We start from the raw sequence: 20,224 nt of genomic DNA, 5'->3' as shown, positions 1-20,224 counted from the left end.
AGCTACCTTAGCAGACCAATTTCTCATCCTCTCTCCCTGACACTCCTCGTCTCTCTCCTCTCTTCCTTTCTGTTCTCCTTGTCCCGCTCCTTCAAGCAGCCATAACTGTCTGTGTCGATTTCCTCTTGGTCCTGCTCCTTGAGGCGACTAAAGACTAGAAAGGAAACATTTCCATTTCAAGAGCCTTGTCCGATAAGGCAACAGCTTCTCATCACCTCTTCCCCTTATCCCCCTCATCCTCACAACTCTGCTTTTTTTCCCGCCTGGCTTAAATGTAAAGACCACCTGCCCCATTCATTAGCACAAACCACTATTCTACCGTAAAAGAAGACAAAACGATAACCCAATATAAACAAACACACCGATAAAGCTACACACATCCATTCACTGGATCCTGTTCAAGCGCACCATGACAGTCAGACACACATAAAACCACACACACACACACAGGACCAGACGTACCGTAAGCACATGCTCCTCTTCGCTCTGTTCGTCCATTTAGACTAAAACATCAAAGCAAAGGCAGCAGGGACCTAAGCCAGTTCCTTTTTTCTGACAGCTATCTCTGTTGTAGAAGGTGTGTGTGAGCTAACCGCTAACAGAGACACTGTCGCACTTGTCTGTTCCCTCTTCCTCCGCTCATCTCTTTATACACAGAGAGGAAGAGAGAGAGAGAGAGAGGGTGAGCTGCTTCAGAACACACCGTGCTCTGCTCTACCCTGTCAGCCCGCTCTTTGCTCAGCAGCCAATCCCACCATGCCACCATGAATATTTCATTCGCCCGGCCAAGAGCCTAAAAACACACGCATACCCGCCACCACACGGAGGACATACACACACATTTGGAGGACATTCAAATGCTCACCCGCTGAGGTATTCAGGTCACAAATGAAGAACCACCCCCAACACAGATAAATAGAAGCAGGCACACATGTTGGCTCGGCATTCTTCCGAGGGTGCTTCGTATTGAAAAAAAGGCAGATAGCTGTGCATTCATTAAGATTCCAACTGCCTTGGTGCCTTTGAATTTGACATTCACAATCCTCATCATAGCCTGAAGGTTGGACATGTCATTCAACAACATGTAATTTTACAAAGAACTATGGGGCGTTTGTTTCTCATCCAACAAGAACAGTTACGTGAGTGGTGCAAATAGAACACTCATTCCTGAAACCTAAGCAGTCATTTTTAATTTCAGGAGACACTGTGGATCCCAGTCTAGCCCAGAAATATCCTGTGGTCATAGCATTCACAGCAGCACCAGTCAGTTTCAAGTAGACTAACCACAAAATCAAAAAGGCAAAGGTTAATCCAACCCTAATATTAAGATACCCCTGGAAATGATGAGGGCTATAATGTGTGCATGAAATTCAATAGAAAGAGTGACATCTAACGGCTGGGCCGAGGCATCGGGCAGCTCTGAAAGAACAACCTGAGAGCTTGTGCAGACTAACAAAAAGCAAGACCATATGTACTAGTGTCATGCAGCAAAACCACAGTATTTTAAAGTAAAATGTTTAAGTAAATTAGGATTTACATAAGACTTTACAGCTTCAACCTTATACAACACCATTTTGTATTACTGTTCAAGAGTGTATGGGATCACACCAGCTGCGCCACCTGTCAACATGTTCACATCCCGACCGATGTTTACTCAATAGTTTTTACCACATTATGACGGGAACTCAGTACACATGGGTAGGACCACACCCATCTTTGAACTCAGCCTTGATTTTAATCTCAACAACACACCAGTAAATTTTTGAGACTGTATCCTGTGCGGGTTGTGACGCTATCATGATGACAAAATTTGTCAACAGACAGACAGACACCTGGCAAAGTACCCAATACTGCTTCTGTGGTAGTTTCCCACTACAAAAGGTGCCTCTATGAGCGCACCCCATGTTTGAACTCAGCCCTCATTTTGATCTATCTGTGAAGTTTCGTGACTGCATCTTACACATCTGGAGTGGACAAGAATGGCTTGAACTGGGAAAAAGTGATCCACAACTTAAAACAAATGTCAGCCAGGGGCATAAAGTGGGGTGCACAGAGAGAGGGAGAGTAGAGAGAGAGAGGTCTAAAGTCTTTAAATCAAGTTTTACGATATAAGACAAAATTTGTCTATTTTGTAATATGTAGGTAATCTTTAAAGAATGTTTATGCAGAAATAAATATGCCTTAGTAGTTATATATCTCATATTGATTAGCCCTCTTAAGGACATAATGCACAAAAACACATATGCAATTTTTTTAAAAGGAATAGTCAAATGTCTTATGACATTTTATAGACCAAACCATTTATCAATTCATCAAGGTACTAATCGTCAGATTAACTGACAATGAAAATTATGAGCTGCAGCCCTATTTGTGGTGTCGCAAATAATGTGACCTCTGACCCCTGAATTCGAATCATTTCATCCATCGGTTGAAGTGGATATTTGTGCCAAATTTGAAGAAATTATTTCCAGGTGTTCCTGAGATATTGCATCACAAGAATGGGATGGTTATAAGCACTTACAGACAGACAACACACAAAAACATAATTTTGAGAGGAGGGCTCCTTTAAAGACATTCAGTGCCAGAGCTGACTAGAGCTGCCATTACATGTGTCCAGAGGAGAAGAGAATGCAAAGCCTTGTTTGTGGTATTGTTGTTAAAAACCCAACATAGTCTCTAGTTGTAATTAAATTCAGGTTTTTCCCAGGGCAAACATTTTATCTTTCTGTTCATGGTTCCTTGTGGTCTGCTACAAAGATATTTATTGTTGAGTAGTTCTGCATTGTGAAACCGTGTTCCCTGTGTTGAAGTGAGAAGCTGTGGACAAGATTGCAACAGCCTCTCTTCATGTCCAGCCTGAACAAAATACTTAACCTAAAATGCAGTTTGCAAGAATGTCCCAACCCCAGGCGTAAGCATGTTAAACATATGAGGGGTCCACTTAATTAAAGAAAAAAGAAAAATATGTTGCCTCCAAAGCAAATGCATTCCCAGCCTGAATTAAACCAATCAATGACATAACTCCTAATGCAAACCACATGACAGTGTTCAAGAGAGTAAGGGCCAGGTTATACTAGAAAACAACTGTTCGTACAACGTGCTGCCCAGTCATGTCAGAAATGTTGTTTATAGCTGTTCCAAACACTCAAAGGCGAGGTGAAAAGCTGGTTTCTATGGACAGGAGAATATTTAAATATGGGGATAACAGCACACAGTGTCCCCTTGGAAGACATTCATAGTGTTGCACTCCGTTGCTGACTATATAAAGACTAAAAAGACAACTGAAAGCTGAAAAAGAGAGCTGAAGAGAGAAATTCCAATCCTGTCTACTTTCCAACCTCCACACAACTAGCAGATCACTTGTGAATTGAGTGTGAATGTCCGATTGTCAGTTTCAGAAAGTCACTGAAATAGTTGGACACATTACGATTTGGCAGATTATGTCAAAGCATTTAATTTTAATTATTAGACAAAATGCTCTATAAAAGCCAAATATTATTGGACAGTTTTTGATGTACTATACTAGAGAAATAAATAAAAATTTGTAGAGTCAAAAGCGTTCTTTGTTTTTGTTGAAATTGCAATGTTGGATTCAGTGAAGTCAGAGCTATGGGATATTGAATAATCAATTTTACAGGCTGGACACACCGGATGCATGTGCAGGTAAAAATCTACCTGAAAACGGCTTGTAGACAGTCATGTCCACATCATATCAGCATTTCACTACAGTTTTATTGTCTGTATCTGTAGAATATGTCACAGACATGAAGAGAATACACACAACAGGTGAGGGGCAGTTTCTTTCTCGTGCACCCTTTCTTTCACTTGTACTTTCTCTCCCTCACTCCCTCTCATTCCCCCTCTTTCTCGCTCTTTCAGCAAGGTAAAGCAAAATCACATCATAATATATATCTCGAGAATCATCAAAGTCAAACTCCATGTAAACAGACAAGGCAGGCAGGAGCCGTAATTTCTCTGGCAGCGCCTTGCATGCGCATCTTTCACTGTTTACACACGAGAAAGAGGCTTGGGGACAAAGATTAACTTCACCATGTCTTAGATCCATTATCCATCTTAGTTTATATCACCACCCGACAGAAGCATCTATTGTAGGCAATTATCAAGACTCAGACCACACTAAGCAGCATGATGAGTTTTCTAAGTTTTCTTGTAATTGGATGAGCTTTCAAATCCTCTCTGTAAACAAGGTAGACAGATGCATAATGCTATTTAGATTAATGTAATCTTGAGCTCTCTGACCTGCTTTTCTGTCTTTTACATTCCTTCCTTCCAGGTATTGTTCTGTATACACAGACACAAGCAAATGTCAGTATTTTAGCTACAGTAAATAGGGCTCAAATGAAAGATCTCCCAGCAGCAATATAGAGACGAGAAAGAGCAGGCTTGTGATCAGATGTTCCTGCTTTGAATCCTCTGACTAGTTGGGAAAATGTGGGTGGCTAAAGTAAATGGATGACAAACACCCCTACCTACATAGATACTGTGGGTGGGCAACTAAATAAAAGGCAAGTCGTTTACTTCTAGTGGAAGACTGTGGCTCTATATAGTAGCTCCAAAGCGTAAATCCATTAAAATGTGTGAATCTGAGGCAGAAGATAGAAAGAATTCTAAAGATGTTTCCTTCCCGTGGACAAGCAAAATGTTTCTCAACTTGAATACAGCCTCTTTTTTGAGTCAAAAACAAAGTGCAAAGCAAACAGAACCATGTCAATACCTATTGACTCTTATGTAGCGTACGTAATCATTGCCCCAGAAAAGTATTTAAAAGCTTGTGGCCTAATGTACAGTGTAATCACATCCTACTCTGAAAGTACATTTCATTCTCACAGAAAGTAGATTGGGCACAAATATAAACAAACAGGCTCTTTGTTGTGTATGCCAATTAGCCTATAGCTGGGTGCTGTAGGAATTGATTATTTTTATCGCATTATCGTAATAGTACAGCTGAACAAAACATAGCACCACCAGACTAGCAAAGAGATCCATTCTGTGTAATTACCCATTCAAAGCAATGCCAAACAGTGAGTGAGCTTCATAAAACACTCACTAACCCTGGCTGCAAGTGCTGAGCCAATAATAGTCTGCGACACAGAGCCTATACTGGCTGAACTAAAACCCCTTTTCAGTAGTGGAACAGCAGGACGCGCAAATCCCCTTTCTCCTTGCAAGCCGGCAAACACCTGAGGTAAAATTCAATGAAGCTCACACTGTAGAGCCAAGTCAAGATGTCGATGACAGAAAATATAACACATGGACCAATAATTTAAAAAACTCACCCCTCTAAGTTGCTCTTTAGAAAAATGCCACAAACACAGTCAGAGAGGATCATTGATGGCATGTTAAATAGAGTTGATTGCAAAAAATGTGTGTAAATTGGCCAACATATCGAAATCAGAATCTTTTACAAGTGATGCATTATAAATATCAGCCCGATAATGGGAGAGTTGTATTATTGGCTATATAACAGTATATGTGAAATACTGGCTATAAATGGAGCCAATAATATGAAGTAATGTGCTTTAATTGATTTAACAAGCACTGCAATTACAAACTCTGACATAGTAGCTGTCAGCATGCTCCTCTGAAGTTGGTTTGCAATTTTTAGAGAAGAACAGAGAAGAAGAAGAAGAAGTAGAAGAAGAGCAGCAAGTTGTTGTCGCACTCATGAGTAAAGTCACTCATAAAGTCGATAAGTTTTAACCCAAAGAATATTATTAAAGCTACAAAAAATTAAAATCATCCACATTTGCTCACTACATCTAAGCCTGTCACCCTCAATGGCAAACACAACAGGTTAGGTACTTTTTTATCTCCCCCTTTACTTACTAATATCTTTATCTGCCCCAAATATCAAGTATCAGATGGACTGAAACTTACAGGTATGTTTAGTCTTGTTGTAACTCTTTCTAGATGATTATTCTCACTGTTCAAGCCCATTACGTCAACGACAGCGATGTTTCACTCTGAATGTGACATTGTGAGACCCATAACAATAGTAACCAGCAAACAGAAAGCCTGAAGATAACAAGGGCTTCTTGTCGAAACGGGACTATTTGGACTACTACTAATGTTTATTAAACACTAGCTAAATGTCAGACTCAGAGCTTTAACAGTGGTATGTTGTCTGGGATGTGGATTTGTAAGGGTAAACAGTTAATTTACACATCATTAGGCATAAAATAGCTGAATTTCATTGACTTCCTGAGGCTGAGGAAGAAGTGCACAGCTATCCAACGACTCTTTTTCACTGGGGAGCCAGGGGTCAAGTTTCCTCTGATGATGCGTACGTGTTCACAAATGCACACACAACCATAGTAGTGACCAACCCTACACCAGCATTGATGTCAGACAGTCAGGGTGCATTTCAAACTCAGCAATGCAACCAGTTTCTTTTTTGGGTGTTTGATGCTCACGTTTCATCTGTAACTGTAAAGTTACACCCGACACACAGGATGTGGGTCTCTTAACTTACTATCGTTACTCTCACCCACAACTCTGCTGCAACATCATAGTTAATAGAGTATGGACAGCGTTCAAAGAATAATGACTCTTCCAGTTTATTTTTCCTCTCGCTTGCACACGCGTTCACAGTAAAATTAGCTGCATTTCCTGACTTGGAAATGTCACACAAGAAAGCTGATCTATTTTGGGTGCGTTTGATTTGCAAGTGAGCCTTTTTTCTTTCTGCCAAACGAACCAGGAGATGGTATCTACAGATTAGCTGGGACACATTATTAGTAGACCTGTTGAACGTGAGGGGAAAGTTCTGTAAAGCTGTATAACGTATATTAATTATAGGCATTGTACAATAACATTAGTGTCAGAAAAAACAAAGGCTGGTCATATATAACGCTAGTTATGTGTATGTTTCAGTCTGGACACACACTAATTAAAAGGTGTCCCGTTAGCTTTCAAGCCTGGACATTAGTGTATGGCTAATAACGTTAATAACGTCACTGAACAGGCTTGACTCTGCTCGTGCCCGGCTAGCAAGTATGTTAACGTTAGCTTACTATCCGAAAACAAATGAATGTGAACCGAACAAGTACACAAATGAGCACGGAAACATTTTTCCCCCTATTATTAATATTTGAACGCGCGCTTTCGGTGACTTTACCGAGACATGTGAACACAACTTGTGCCTATGCCACGTGTCAGAAGTAGAAGCCGGCTAACAATAGCAGAGGCTGGATGGTGCCTCACTGAATCTGACTCCCAAGCATCCCCCGTACTCCCGCGGCTGCTTGGCGAACAGGGGGCAAACACGGACAAAGAGCCAGGCAGATATGACGCTGGGCCAACGGTTAACTGCGTCGGGCGGGTACTCACTGCTCTCAAGAGGGGCCTCATTTGTTCCGAAGGTTCGTCCATTTCACCTGGCGCCGGTCTACTTGCACACCGTTAGCTCTTTTGGTGCCGGTTGATGTGCGGATGAGACCGGGCTGGGTGACACTTGTGTGAACTGTGGGGGACTGGCTGTGCTCTCCCGAACGACGCGATAAGGACACGCCTCCAAAATGACTGACAGTGATTGATTGCCAATTCGATTTCAACGCCTGGCGTTCTCAGCCAATCATATTCAAGAACGAAACGATAAGGGCGGGCGCTATTTACTTGTCGCCTCAAAGTCTCAAGCGGGCTTTTTTTTTTTGTTATGATTCTTCTAAAAGCTCTTTAAAGGTGCACTACGTAGTTTTGGGGAAGACATCTTAATCAGAAGACAAAGATCTTCATTGACTGATTTTATTTATGCCTAAAGAAACTAAATAAACAAACTCTTCATTTTCATGACTGAATAAACTGAATAAACAAACTGACCTCAAAGGACAAAGTTTTACTTTGTTTATGTTTGGCGGACCCTGCCACCTTTCTAGCTACAAACAGTGCTCTGCGGACCTTATTATCCTCTGAGAACAGCTTGTTTATTCAGTTACGGGAAATATAAATGTTTCTGAGTTTGTATTATTACTTCAATGATATTCAAATTCTTGAATAGAATTACTATGTAGTGCCCCTTTAATCTTACTGCGATGACTTTGCGTCCTTCATGTCAAAAGTAAATCGGACAAACGAGAACATTTAAAACACATACAACTTTATTTTAAATCCTAGTATAGATCCACAAGTTTTATATCATATTAAACTGTACAGGGTACAAAATTGATGCATGTGCCCAATAAGGTTGGATTTTTACTGCCTGAATTATGTGAAACACCAGACACAGGATTGTTATTTGCTATTATATCACCCATTTTCCTTTTAATTTTTAAGTACCGTACAGGCAAAGTCTGTGATGGAAATGTAAAATAAAGTAGCCACCACCATAATAGCTTATAAATACAATGAATATGAATCTGCTCTGAATCTGACAACAACCAAATGAGAGCTATTGTAATGCTTTAAGAGATTTATTTACTCTAACCTTATCAACACAGCAATAAACTGTTGTCTGTATTCTCACAAACATAAAGTATTAAATGTGGGCCGATAACAATGTATATGGGAAATTTATGTGGTCAAAAAAGGTAAATCTATCTTCAAGAAGTTGAAAGAAAAGGCTAAAGGCAATCAATTGTATGTTGTTTGAAGATATTTAGTCACCTGAAGTTAACCACTTACAAATATAATGAATGAAGTCATGCAAAGTAATTACACATAATTGAAATTAAATCCTACATATCTTCCTGCACCATCTCTGCTGTCATATATTAAAACCTGATACAACAACAATGTAATAACTCAGATTCACCAGCAGATGGCAATGCTGTATCAACCATTTCTCTCTAGTCATGTAAGACAGCAGTTGGCTGCAAAATATGTACATATTTAGAGGTAGTACTTTCAGTTCTCTTTTATTTATGATCATTCAGGCTGTATAACTGTTAAAGTGAAATCGCCTGAAATAGCTGCGACACTAGGGTTGCAGCAGTATATCAGTTTCAAGGTATACCGTGGTTTGACAACTGACAGTTACAATGCCATGTACATTTGCTTATCTTCAATATTGTATTCTACTGTATTAGCTTTATTAAATATATATATATATATATTTCAAGGTCTGTCAGGACATAATGTTTTGTGAAATTATAAAGTGTTTCTACAGCCAAAAGAAAAATAACTTTGTTTGCACTCCTTTAAGGGTCATTTTAAATGATAATACTAATAATAATAATTGTGTAATACTGTATACTGTGAAACCATGACATTTTCTGAAATCTTGCAGTGAAAATCACATACCGTTGTAATGAGATACTTTTAACTGAGGGAAGCTGGACAGAAGAATGCATTTTGAGCCTTTAAAAAAAGACTGATGGTGTAGCTACACAACGACCTTTCAAATTATATTTAATGATTTAGCCCAGGAAGTAATTCTACGACAACATTTCCTCCAGATCAGACTCTGGAAGACTGAAAAACAGAAGGGTAACTTCTGCCAAATGTATATTACAGTGAGCACCATCAGTCATTTTGCCTTATTTTAAAAATCACTTTGCAATCATGTCATAAATGTAACTGCAGTGGAATACAGCTAGAATAGACATCAGTCAGATGCAAAGAGCAAAAGAAGTCTGTTCTTTCAGAAGAGTTCATCTGTGTCTTCCTCTAAATAGAGCCCTTCCTCACCCGCCCATCAACCGCCGGCATAATCACACGGCAGCTCAGAAATAGAACTGCGAGGTGGGAGATCAAACTATCACCTCTTAATTGTACCCCGAGTCTTAAAGATGCTGAGAGCCCATTAGCGCACAATGAAGAGTGCTGTGTACTGCTCCTGAAACATGCATCTGCATAATGCAGCTGGGAGATGAGTCAGAAGTTAGACAAGTGGAAGAAGCACCACACTGGCATCCACCTGTGCTGGGACTCACATAAAGAGATGCAGACTGAAAGGTGTGGTGACGATGAGAAAGAAAGTTTTCTCTGTCAAAGCTTCAGAGAGAAGAGATGCCAAACTTACTGTAGTCGAACAATTACAACCCTGGTCCCTTAATGTTGAATATGCAAATGTTAGTTCACCTGAAAATTTAAATTCGGTCATTATCTACTCAACCTGATGCTAGTGGAAAGTCAGGTGAAGTTCGGCAGCCCACGAGACATTTTCAAGAGCTTCACAGCAAAACGGTGTTGCAGCATTCTCCTAAACAACTGCAGTAGGTGGGGATTTGTTTTAAATTAAAATGGCTCCATACAGCTCATCCGCGTAAATCAAGTCTACAGAAACCCTGAGATTTGAAAAGACGTTATTTATACCCTTTTATAATGCAAAATCTTCACTGTAGCTGCTAACCTAACAGCACTCACTGTTTATATTGGGTGCACAAGCTTGACCATGCATTAAGGGGTTAAATAATGTCAGTTCATATGAATGTGGGATCTTAGAGCTTCCGAAGACATGGATTACGCTGGATGAGTATTTCTATGTTATTTTTTGTTTTGTTTTTTGGGTGGTATTTACGTTTTAAAACAAGTCCCCATCTACTTCCATTGTTGATGAAAATGCTGCAAAGCTATTTTGCTGTGAAGCTCCAGATATGTTTTGTGGACTCTTCACCCAAATTTCCATGCAATGTGAATAGATCATGACTGAATTTTCACTTTTAGTTGAACTTATCCTTTAAGCAGATATTTTTGTCATTTAGCTTGAGCAGCAAGAAGTGACACATTGGAGAGTGTAACATGTTGGACGTAATCCACTAAATGAATGATTATTGACTGTGTCATGTTTTGTCCCAGAAGCTGTAGAAATTAAGAGTCCCTGTTTCCCAGAAGGTTTAGTGGCTGTTGTTTTTTCCTCCAGTGGTGAGGCCTTCTGATGGTGCCAGGAGAGAAAGAAGAGAATGTGAAATTCCCAAATCTGTTGGAGCGCTCCATCAAAGTGCCAATGCATTGATTTTGACCACAGATCTGTTCCACACGGCTGCCTATGCATGCCCTACCCAAAACATTGCTCTCAAGAGCAGGGTCTTGTGGGAGCCTTAGTGCCCTTGAATCCTGTTCAACTCCATTGGGACACTCAGGGGAGGGCGAGGGGGGAGTAGAGGCCAGTGACCAGCATGGTGTACCCGAATCGACTCAGGGATGGGTGGATCGTGGGAGGGGTGGGTTGTGGAGATGGTAAATGATGGTGGTGGTCAGAAGGAGAAGGTGGGAAGGGGGAAAGAAGCGGCGGAGGGGGGGTCCGGCCTGTTGAGGTGCGTCCCACTGCCCTCCAGAGGGAACATAGGGGTTTGAAATCAATGTGCTGTTAAGTGCAGCTTAGCCGCGGGATACTCTCTCCAACATTATCCATGCACCAGTGAGTCAGGGCCCTGCCTGCGCAGTGCGCTGCACATGCCGTCTGAGGGCACCGACACAAGGCCCTCCAGTTCCTCTCACCTCCATGCTCTCTGCCAACACTCAACGCCCTTCTCCAAACAGTTGTGGCCCCGCTAACTTGAGACTCATCTCACACCAGGGTCTCACTCCAACAGACCTGTGAGCATTACACCCGTACTGTAGTCAGCCCACCCCTCCTTTAACTGCTGATTAACCATGTCCAAAGGAGGAAGTGAGACTAAATAAAGCACTTTGTTGTGTACATAGACACCTGGGGTGAGCTTAAAGGAGAGGCTTTGTCAGCATCATTAGTACTGTCAATGTCCATGACCTCCACTTAATAATACAAGGAACATATGCTCATCATGCCATTATTATCATGTATTATTGTGTATCATAGTTATCCCCAAGGGTGGTACAATATAATATAGACCTGGTTCCTGGCTTCCGTGTGGGTGTGCATGCAATCCCCTGAGAAAAACTGTGTCCATCATCTATAAAGACGTGCAATTATAAAGACTGGATCTGACTCTCATGACATTAAGCTGAAGATATAAACATCAAACATCCTCTCCTCCAAAATAAAAGTGATTGACTAGATCACGAGTGAATACATCACAAAACAATAGAGTGACCGCATGAGACTCAAAGCGTCCCTGAGGAGAGCTCTGCAGTAATTCTAACTGGCTTGATGACCATTTAACAGAGGTGACATTTATCAACACATCAAAAGGGGAAATGGAGTGTGAAGAGGAAACATAATCGCCACCGTCTCTGTCTTGCTCATCGTGTGTAGGTTACTTTTTAAAAAGGGGGCGTCTAAAAAATCTTGACCCAGACACACATGTCTGCCTGTGGCTGCATTTAGTCAGTGAGAGCAGTAATAGTGTGTGACTGAAGGTGAGGAAACAGCCTGGGGCCTTCATCTGTGTTTAGATGTCAGCCCTCCTTGGGTACAATGTCTCCATAGCCTCCTTGGCCTTTCTTACATGAAATCTCAACGTGGTCACCAATGGAACGGCCTGAGGGAAGGGCACGGACACGCAACATGAAACAAGAACTTAAGTTTTACTAATACGCTATAAATTCAACAAACCACTGGCAGATTTTTGTCTTACTGACAACAAAACTCAGTCAGCTGAGGAGATTGTAGAGCACAGTAGTGAGTTCTTCAGGTCTTATCCCAATGCGCATATCTCCTCTAAGCCAACATTGTCTGAATTTGTGGAAGCATGCTGTCGAGGTGTCTATTGATTACTGTACTTCTTGCATGAATGGTTGAGAAAGACACAATCTATCGATTTGTTTGCGAGGATTTCGGAGTTGTCTGGAGCTTGCAGGAATCAACTGTTATCAAGTTGTTGAATGCGCATCGAATAAATGATGCAGGGATGTTTTACAGAGCTGCAGAGGAGGATATTTGTAGTTTAAATGCAAGATAGGAGGCCCGTTGCAGAGTTTGTAAGTCTTGCTGTCGCTGTGTTTGCTACTTCATCGACAGGAGATTTCATTCCAGTGGGAGGATGGCAAAAGATTTCAACTGCAGTGCCCGGTATGGATGCCAACATGCCTTTGACAACAAGGTATTTAAACAGGATGATTCCAGTAGTTCCTCACTTGAAGCACGTGTATGTGCTTGTGTTTGGTTGTGTGTCTGCTGGAGTTCCAGAAATTATGTGATTGTTGGAAGTTAAACTCCCTTATTTCTCACAGAAATGTGAAATAAGCACTGCAACTGTCCCTGCAAATTAACACCAAAGAGGACCCAAAAAGTTATTTTGGGTCTTCTGACTGAGAGACAAAAAAGGTTGGAGAATAGCAAGTTAGTTATTCAGCGTGTAAAATTCTCATTGTTTTTCTCTGTGATTGTCAGTGTATCAGCAGCTATCACTTCTCTGCAACTCTCTCCTCCACTTCCTGTACTTGCTGTGGTTGTCCAGTCATAATCTTGACAGCTATTCTCCACCTCAAAACCGCCGATGTGAGCAGAGGTCAAGACAACATGAAAAGGAGAAGAAAAAACATCCTCAGATGTTCGGAAATACAATTTGCTGACACGCACAAGTGCAAACATTTTTATTCTCCAGACTCGAACCCCCCATGAGCCTTTTTCTTACAGCTTTCCTGAGAGGCCAGGGCAATCATGCACTCTACCTTGTTAGGAGGTGTTAATTGGAGTTAGTCAGACTCCTCACTTTGTCAAGGAGTCTGACAACAGAATTAATTAGAATTCGAGTATGTAAATCAATTCAAATTGGGGTCCTTATGGGGGAGGATTTGAAGTATTTTCACTGAGGAAAAACAGGTGCTGAGAACACGAGCCAAGTATGTGTGCGAATATTATGACTTCTCTTTTCATGGATTTTATCTCCACTAATCCGCTTTTGGAGAGGCCAAAGACATACAGTATAAATAGAGGTGTTGAGCTGTACATTGCCCTTCGTTGGATGGTTGATGGGCCATTTTTCATTTAGCCTGTTTTCATATTTTCTAAGTGCACATGCCTCGCATGCAGTTGCATTACTTAGGTAAATGATAAAACGTGTGAAAACACCATGGCAACAACAGAAGGAATAGTAGGACTATGTTCTTTTGTGTGCTTTTCGCCTAATTGGGTCTATGTTTTGAATCAAATCGTGTATGACATATAAAGCTTATATCTAAATCGCACTTTGCTCACTTGAATTGTTAGCCGTGCTGTTACCTTGTGACACTCATTGTTAGCCTGAAAGGGAATGCTCAGTTTTTTCATGAATAAAGGCCATGGCTTCTGAGAATATCGGCTGTCTATTTCAAGATGCATGGACACAGGACCAAAATGAAAATGAATTGAAAATGTTTTTAATCTGATAATTTGATATGAGAGCAAAACAAAACGTATGAGGACAATACATATTTAACCCACTTGTAAAATAAACAAGCTCAAGCTCAGTATCCTCATACGATCAACTTAAATGAAGTTCATAAATTACAATTAACATAGACATACATCATATATAAGTCTTTGATACAGTTCATCTCTATTAAGTACACTCATCTTCTATCCTGCATCAACTGAAACTTCAGCAACATGATAAAAATACTGTCAGCGGCCTTGAAAAAGAAATGGGTTTTCACACGTCCATGCCCTTATCATTTTATCATTTTCTGTTTCACTTAGTATGCTTATGATTATTTGTATTTGTGATACCTGATTATGGGTGTTTGCATATGACAAAAATCTGTTAAAAACAGACAATTTTATTTTATTGGTGGAGAAGGACAACAGATTCAAAGAAACAGGAGCTTATCGGACTGTAAAGTCATGTTGTTGGGAGTGATTTCCACACTTGTTTATAGTCTTACATTGCTTTCTGCATAAATGTTCAAAGTCCACAAATACATAATTTTGTGAAGTACTGCTCAAATTAATAATACATAAAATAATGCTGGTTGTATTTTATTGCCTCCCACCCTGTCGCAATGTGTTGTATTACTCCGATGAAGGGTAGACTTATACGTTTTATACCATTTGTTGCAACTTTGTCAACTTGTTGGCAGCAACCACATGGGGGGCCTCTACAATAAGCCATCACATATGCATGCATGACAAATAATGCACCCTTCCTATTCATTTATAACAAAAATGTTTCAGATTAAATTATTTCAGCTTCTGCTGCAGTTATTGTATGTTTTAAATTCGTGTTTACATTTTTATTAATTACAGCTCAAAGTAAATCATCTTGGCCTGTCTCATTGTTCCATGGCCATCATATATGAACAAAACATACCGAGAAAGACATTTGGACAATGCTTTGTGAAAAGCTGTTTTTATTATCCATTTAATAACACCTCCATGAAGACAATTTGTACAAGATACATCACATTCTAAAGTGCACGAATACTGTACAACGAAAATGACTTAAATACGCAGGGAGAAAAAAAAATATCACATTTGTTTAAAAAAAAAGTTGTAAAAATAAATGAATTAAAAAGGGACATGCTTTTATTTTTTTTTCTCAAAAACAACAATCACTATGCATGTTTCTGCTCAGGTATGTGAGAGGGGCTGGCCTGGGAAAATAACCTTGTGCAGCTTGCTTGGGGGGGAACACTAAGCTTTGGCACCTTTAGAGAAAAGAGAAAAAAGACATTAACAAGGAATGGAGAGCACTCAATAATTAACAAAAGAATTATATTTAGTTTCAATAAATACAGTCTTAGGGGCTTGTGTAGAATGCATAATAACCCATGCCTTTTGGGTTGTCCTTGTTGTACTCCTCCGTGGTCAAGTCCTCACACTTGATGGTTGGGGAGTTCTCTGTGCTTGAGCCCCCAGGAGACATTCTGCGTCTCTTGCACACCACGGAGTACACACCAGAATCGATAGAGTCCACCGATTTCAGTGAGTGGGATGTCTCGATCCAGGTCGAGGCTGGGGGTGCGCTTTCCTCGGGCAGCTTGTCTTTAGTAACCCCCAGCTGGTCCTCTGGGAAGGCTGGGGGGCTTGGACGAGGGGACCAGGGCAGGCCCGTGGTCATCTTGCGCTGATAAGAGCTTCTGGTGCCCCATCCTGCAGCCATGGAGGCGAAGGCCGAGTCTGGGTAGTAGCTGAGGGCGTGGGACGTCTGCAGGGACAGGGGCTTGATGCCGTAGGACAGCAGGCTGCTGGTGGAATAGTCATTTTCATACGACAGATCCAGCTTGTTGGAGCCCGGCTGCTGGACTGGGGGGACAAACCAGCGCTGGGCGGAGGCAGCGGCGCTGGCATCCTCGCTCTGTGGAGAGAGGAGGCTGTTGGTTTGAGGAACAGCCCGCTCGCTGGTGTAGAAGCGGTTCTGAGGCAGGTTGTTGACGAACTGGTCCTGGAAGAAAGGCTGCATGGCATAGCGGGCCCCGGGCACGATTTGGGTGGAGCGAGGGGAGTCTGTCGGGGACGGAGTCAACCTGTCACTCTCTGGAGCTGTGTACATCCTGAGAACACACATACAAAAAATTAGCTGCATGAAAAAAAAAATCTTTAATTAGTGTTCCACAACAAGAACAGGTCAACCACACTGCTTGATGTGCAAGAAACGTACGAGTCATAATTATCCCGGAAGCCTTTTGCAAAAGGGTTGTGGTCTATCTTCAGCTGTGTGATCTGAAACAGAAAAAGGAAATCCTGCGTAAACAAAGTGCATCTGAAGGCAAACAAAGGACAACATTTTTATAATTCCAGAGAGATTAAAATTTTTGCATCTAAATAAATTCTAAATCAAATCAAAACCATCTCTAAATGCTTACATCTGTGTTCTGGTAGGCAGTGACGGCTATAAACTGGTTCTCTGGGAAGGTGAAGGTTTGAGTTCTGGCCTCGTTGCTCATATCCTCCACGCCGTCTTCTGTCACCTCCACGATGTGAAGTCGCGGTTGGTATTTATGAAGCGACTGCAAGACGATCATCTGCAAAAAAGGAGAAATGTGTGATGAGTGCAACGCTGCAGAGTTCAAAACAGGAGGCCTTGCATTCTCTATCAAAAACAACATTGGTGCTTGTTTTCAAATATATTTAAAAGGTGGCAATCATGCGTGAGAGATCTAAATAATTATTTCCAGGGAACAATATTGACAAAACTGTTAAACAGGGAATTCAAGCGTGTCAGAAATCTATATCGAACCTGTGTGTTGTTGTTGTTGGCCCCTTTATTGTTGGTCAGCTTCAGCTTGCCAAAAGAGATTTCTTGCCTCATCCAGTGAGCACCAGTGTTCGGAGATTCAGGATGAACGTACATTTTGTTACCTAAAAATATAAATAATGTGGTAAGTCAAATGACAAACAGAAAAAAAAAACAGCTTTCCTTCAAATTGTTGTCCAAACATGCATATAATAAAATCATATCCTGTGTTTTGGCATTATATTCAATGGCTGATAATATATCTGAGCAGTTTATTTTAATGTTACGTCTTTTGAAGGGAAAAAGACAAAAACATTCATTCCTTTTTAGATTGTTTTGATAAAAACATTATTTGAGAGGATTGAGGAATTAAAGAGGAGCAAATGAAATTCCAGTTAAAATTCTTACGTTTTGTTTAAAATAAGCTAAAAAATGATTCTTTAATTCACATAATATTCTTTAATGAACAATCATTGCATAAACGTATTTAATCCAAAACCTTTTTAGAGTGCAGTCAATTTAAAAGGCATATTTAACCAGCAGTTTCACACTTTAGCTGGTCACCGAGATGATTTGACACTTCAAATTAAATTGTACATTAGAGCCTAAATTATTGCATTAAACGCTCAAATTCGCAACCTGTCAAACCAACATTTGCAAAAAACATGAAGTAAAAACATTTTTTTCATTTTCCAAAACAATCTTCCTCTCATCTCCCAGGTTTGATTCTCATATCCTCAAGCTGTCACAACATTGTTGCTTCATTTCTAAACGCGTCCTGTCAATTTATTTTTCGATGTCTTCTCCAAGCATTTAAAAACACAAAAATACAAATTTACCAGAGCTGAACAAGTGGGAATAATTCTTTAACTCACCTTGCATATTATTGTCTGCTTTCCCACATGTGACCCACTTTCCTCCCTGAAAGCGCCAGTGATTCGGGTCAGCCAAAACAACTTCCACAAAGACGTTGTAATGGGCCGTGAGGTTGAGTCCAGTGATGTTGAAACTGAGGAATGGGAACATCCGTCTGGGAAAAAGAAAAAAAAAAGCGAAAACAGGAATAATTAAACAGCTGCGCTCATAAAACAGGCAAAGCTCTGAAAGAAAACTTGAGCACTGGATGTCTTCACGTGTTGCATTTTTGCAGGACGCGTTACCAACAATCAAATTAGAAAATACATGTTATTCCATCAGTGTTGTGTTTAGCTTGTTGTGATAATGTCCATGTACAATTTACTAGAAACGAAAATTGCAATTTCAAAGCGCCAAAACGAATAAAATGCGCACAGGTAAGATTTAGACAGTGTGCGTAAAATTGTGCTCATGCGTAAAAGTGGTAAAAATGACCGGCATCTTAAAAACAAAGGCTAAACAGGCCGAATTGAAAAATAAAAACGAATTTCAATTTTCTTCACATGACTATCGTGTTTAATCAGGCCTCTAGAGCCTTCGGCTGCGCATCTGCTTACCTGCCCTGTTTGGTGATGATCATCTCGGTCTGGTGCCGGTGGAATTTCAGCCACAGAGGCCGGTTGCACAGATAGACCTGCGCTCTGGCTCCGGCGGCAGACCCCGGCAGAGACATGGAGCCAATACTCGTCCCCGTACCGGGATAAGAGGGGTACAAACAGCCCGGGCCCTGGCTGAACTGGTACCCTCCGCTGCTAAACTGGCTCCGGCCGGTGCACACGGACGAAGAGGAGAAGCCTGTTGGAGGCAGGACGGATCCGTAATGAAGTGAAGCCGGGTACCTGGAGCCGCTGGACCCGGTGTACACCGACCCGGTCTGTCCTGCGTAGGGAAAGAGGGAACAGGCACTTGCCATGTCGGAACTCGCCTGGGACGACGAGATGAAGTATCTGTCAGAGCCAAGTTCGTCTATGTTGTAACGCCGACCGCTCGTCAGATCGTCCTCACCGAGCACCGGGGAGCCTTTCCTCCCATCGGGCCCGGTTTTAGTGAAAGTGTCCCCCTCTCCCTCACCCAGCATCCCGTTCCCCACCCCGCTCAGATATTTCTTCGGAGCGCTGCTCGTCTCTGATTCCGTCCGGTCGACTTCTTGATACTCAAGCTGCGATGACGGCCTCGGGCTGTTGTTGGCACTGTCCGACGAGGAAAGGTTGAAAAAGGTCTTGGGTAAATTGATGCTGGCGCTGGGAAGGATGTTCTCTAGCTGCATTGTTTAGATCTTGCAATAAATAAGAAGAGTTTTCAAGAGAGTCCAGGATAGTGTCAGGATCGCAGCCGAGGAGGCGACACGAGCACCGGCGCCCTGCTTGTTTTCTGTCTCTGCACGCCTCCCTCCCTTACGACTGATGGAAGGAGGTTCAACCTGCTCCTCACCTACGGATTTTCAGATCAGATTATGGGCTGGACATGAGATGTTGAGCGGCTCTTATAAGATGTACTTCTCCACACACCCAAGTGATTGTAAGCGATAGGGGAGGAGCTTTTAGAGAAGCATGCGGGGGCAGCAGCCCTCTCCACAGCCAATGGTCGCACTACTCTAATTCAATTAGAAAGCGTCTGGTAGAGATGATATCAAGAGGGAATGTATCACGAATGTCTGTAAGTTTATGTTTACAGGCTTCAGCTCTCTCATGCACCACAAAAAACTACATTTTTCCCAGTAAATTACACGTGGAAATAATCTTCAGTTTCGTGTAAGGTATGAGAGAATAATATTTTCTGTATTTCCTTCTAAAAACAAAGCTTATTTTCTAAAAACTAAACACGAAATGACCCCAAAACAGTCGCACCTCACAGGTCCCCCGCGTCCCCCATCGCGCACGCACAATCTCCTCGAAACTTTCAGCTCAGGATAAACAGGAAAAAAAGGAAAGAAAAAGTACCTCCACACACTCCAACAAGAGGGTTTATCCTCGATGAAGAACAGCAAACACCGAGAACTTCTTCTTCCTCCTCCTGCAAACACTCCCAACACGTTGAGAAAAAAAAAAAAATCCCATGTGCACCTTGTTTCCTATAATTGGCCTCCGTCGCCTCTTCCTCTTCCAGGTTTTCAGTCTTGGCTCTGGAAAGAAGAAGAAAAAAAACATCGGGCCGAAAAGGAAGGCCTTTAACTGAATTTGTAAAAAGTCAGGATTTTATTTTTTTAATTCTCATTTTATTTTAACAAAAAAAATAGTTAACTTTTATTCCAGACGAGCATTTCTTCCCTTTTTTCTCTGCCACAAATCAATTTCTGTTTGGGTTTAGACCAGACACGTTCCAGACACGTAAAAAAT

The 20,224-nt window shown here is 41.4% G+C and overlaps 2 protein-coding genes across 9 annotated transcripts in view; both read right to left on the bottom strand.

Annotated features, from left to right (window-relative positions):
• LOC141010579 (sodium bicarbonate cotransporter 3-like) overlaps positions 1–7,453 on the bottom strand; it is a 42,716-nt gene extending 35,263 nt beyond the window's left edge. For all 3 annotated transcript variants that reach the window (XM_073483612.1, XM_073483614.1, XM_073483613.1), the window contains exon 1: positions 7,351–7,453. In XM_073483612.1, the coding sequence (XP_073339713.1) occupies positions 7,351–7,392 (42 nt within the window). In that variant the 5' untranslated portion in view covers positions 7,393–7,453. The remainder of the gene's footprint in view (positions 1–7,350) is intronic.
• A 7,674-nt stretch (positions 7,454–15,127) lies between these two features.
• eomesa (eomesodermin homolog a) lies at positions 15,128–19,960 on the bottom strand. Of its 6 annotated transcripts, none has more exons than XM_073482815.1 (7): positions 18,446–19,960; positions 17,849–18,003; positions 16,977–17,098; positions 16,603–16,761; positions 16,398–16,459; positions 15,572–16,290; positions 15,128–15,444 (listed from the first exon to the last, which is right to left on the bottom strand). In XM_073482815.1, the coding sequence occupies exons 1-7, from the start codon at positions 19,153–19,155 to the stop codon at positions 15,431–15,433; spliced, it is 1,941 nt and encodes a 646-aa protein (XP_073338916.1). In that variant the 5' UTR covers positions 19,156–19,960; the 3' UTR covers positions 15,128–15,430. The 6 variants fall into 6 exon arrangements, with proteins under 6 accessions (XP_073338916.1, XP_073338915.1, XP_073338917.1 ...); XM_073482814.1 differs by having other exon boundaries at positions 15,128–16,290; positions 18,446–19,319; positions 19,829–19,960; XM_073482816.1 differs by having other exon boundaries at positions 15,128–16,290; positions 18,446–19,078; positions 19,829–19,960.
• Between the last annotated feature and the right edge of the window lie 264 nt (positions 19,961–20,224).

This window comes from Pagrus major, chromosome 16, assembly GCF_040436345.1.
Source record: "Pagrus major chromosome 16, Pma_NU_1.0".
Classification (NCBI taxonomy): Eukaryota; Metazoa; Chordata; class Actinopteri; order Spariformes; family Sparidae; genus Pagrus; species Pagrus major.
This window is presented reverse-complemented; position numbering and strand designations above follow the sequence as displayed.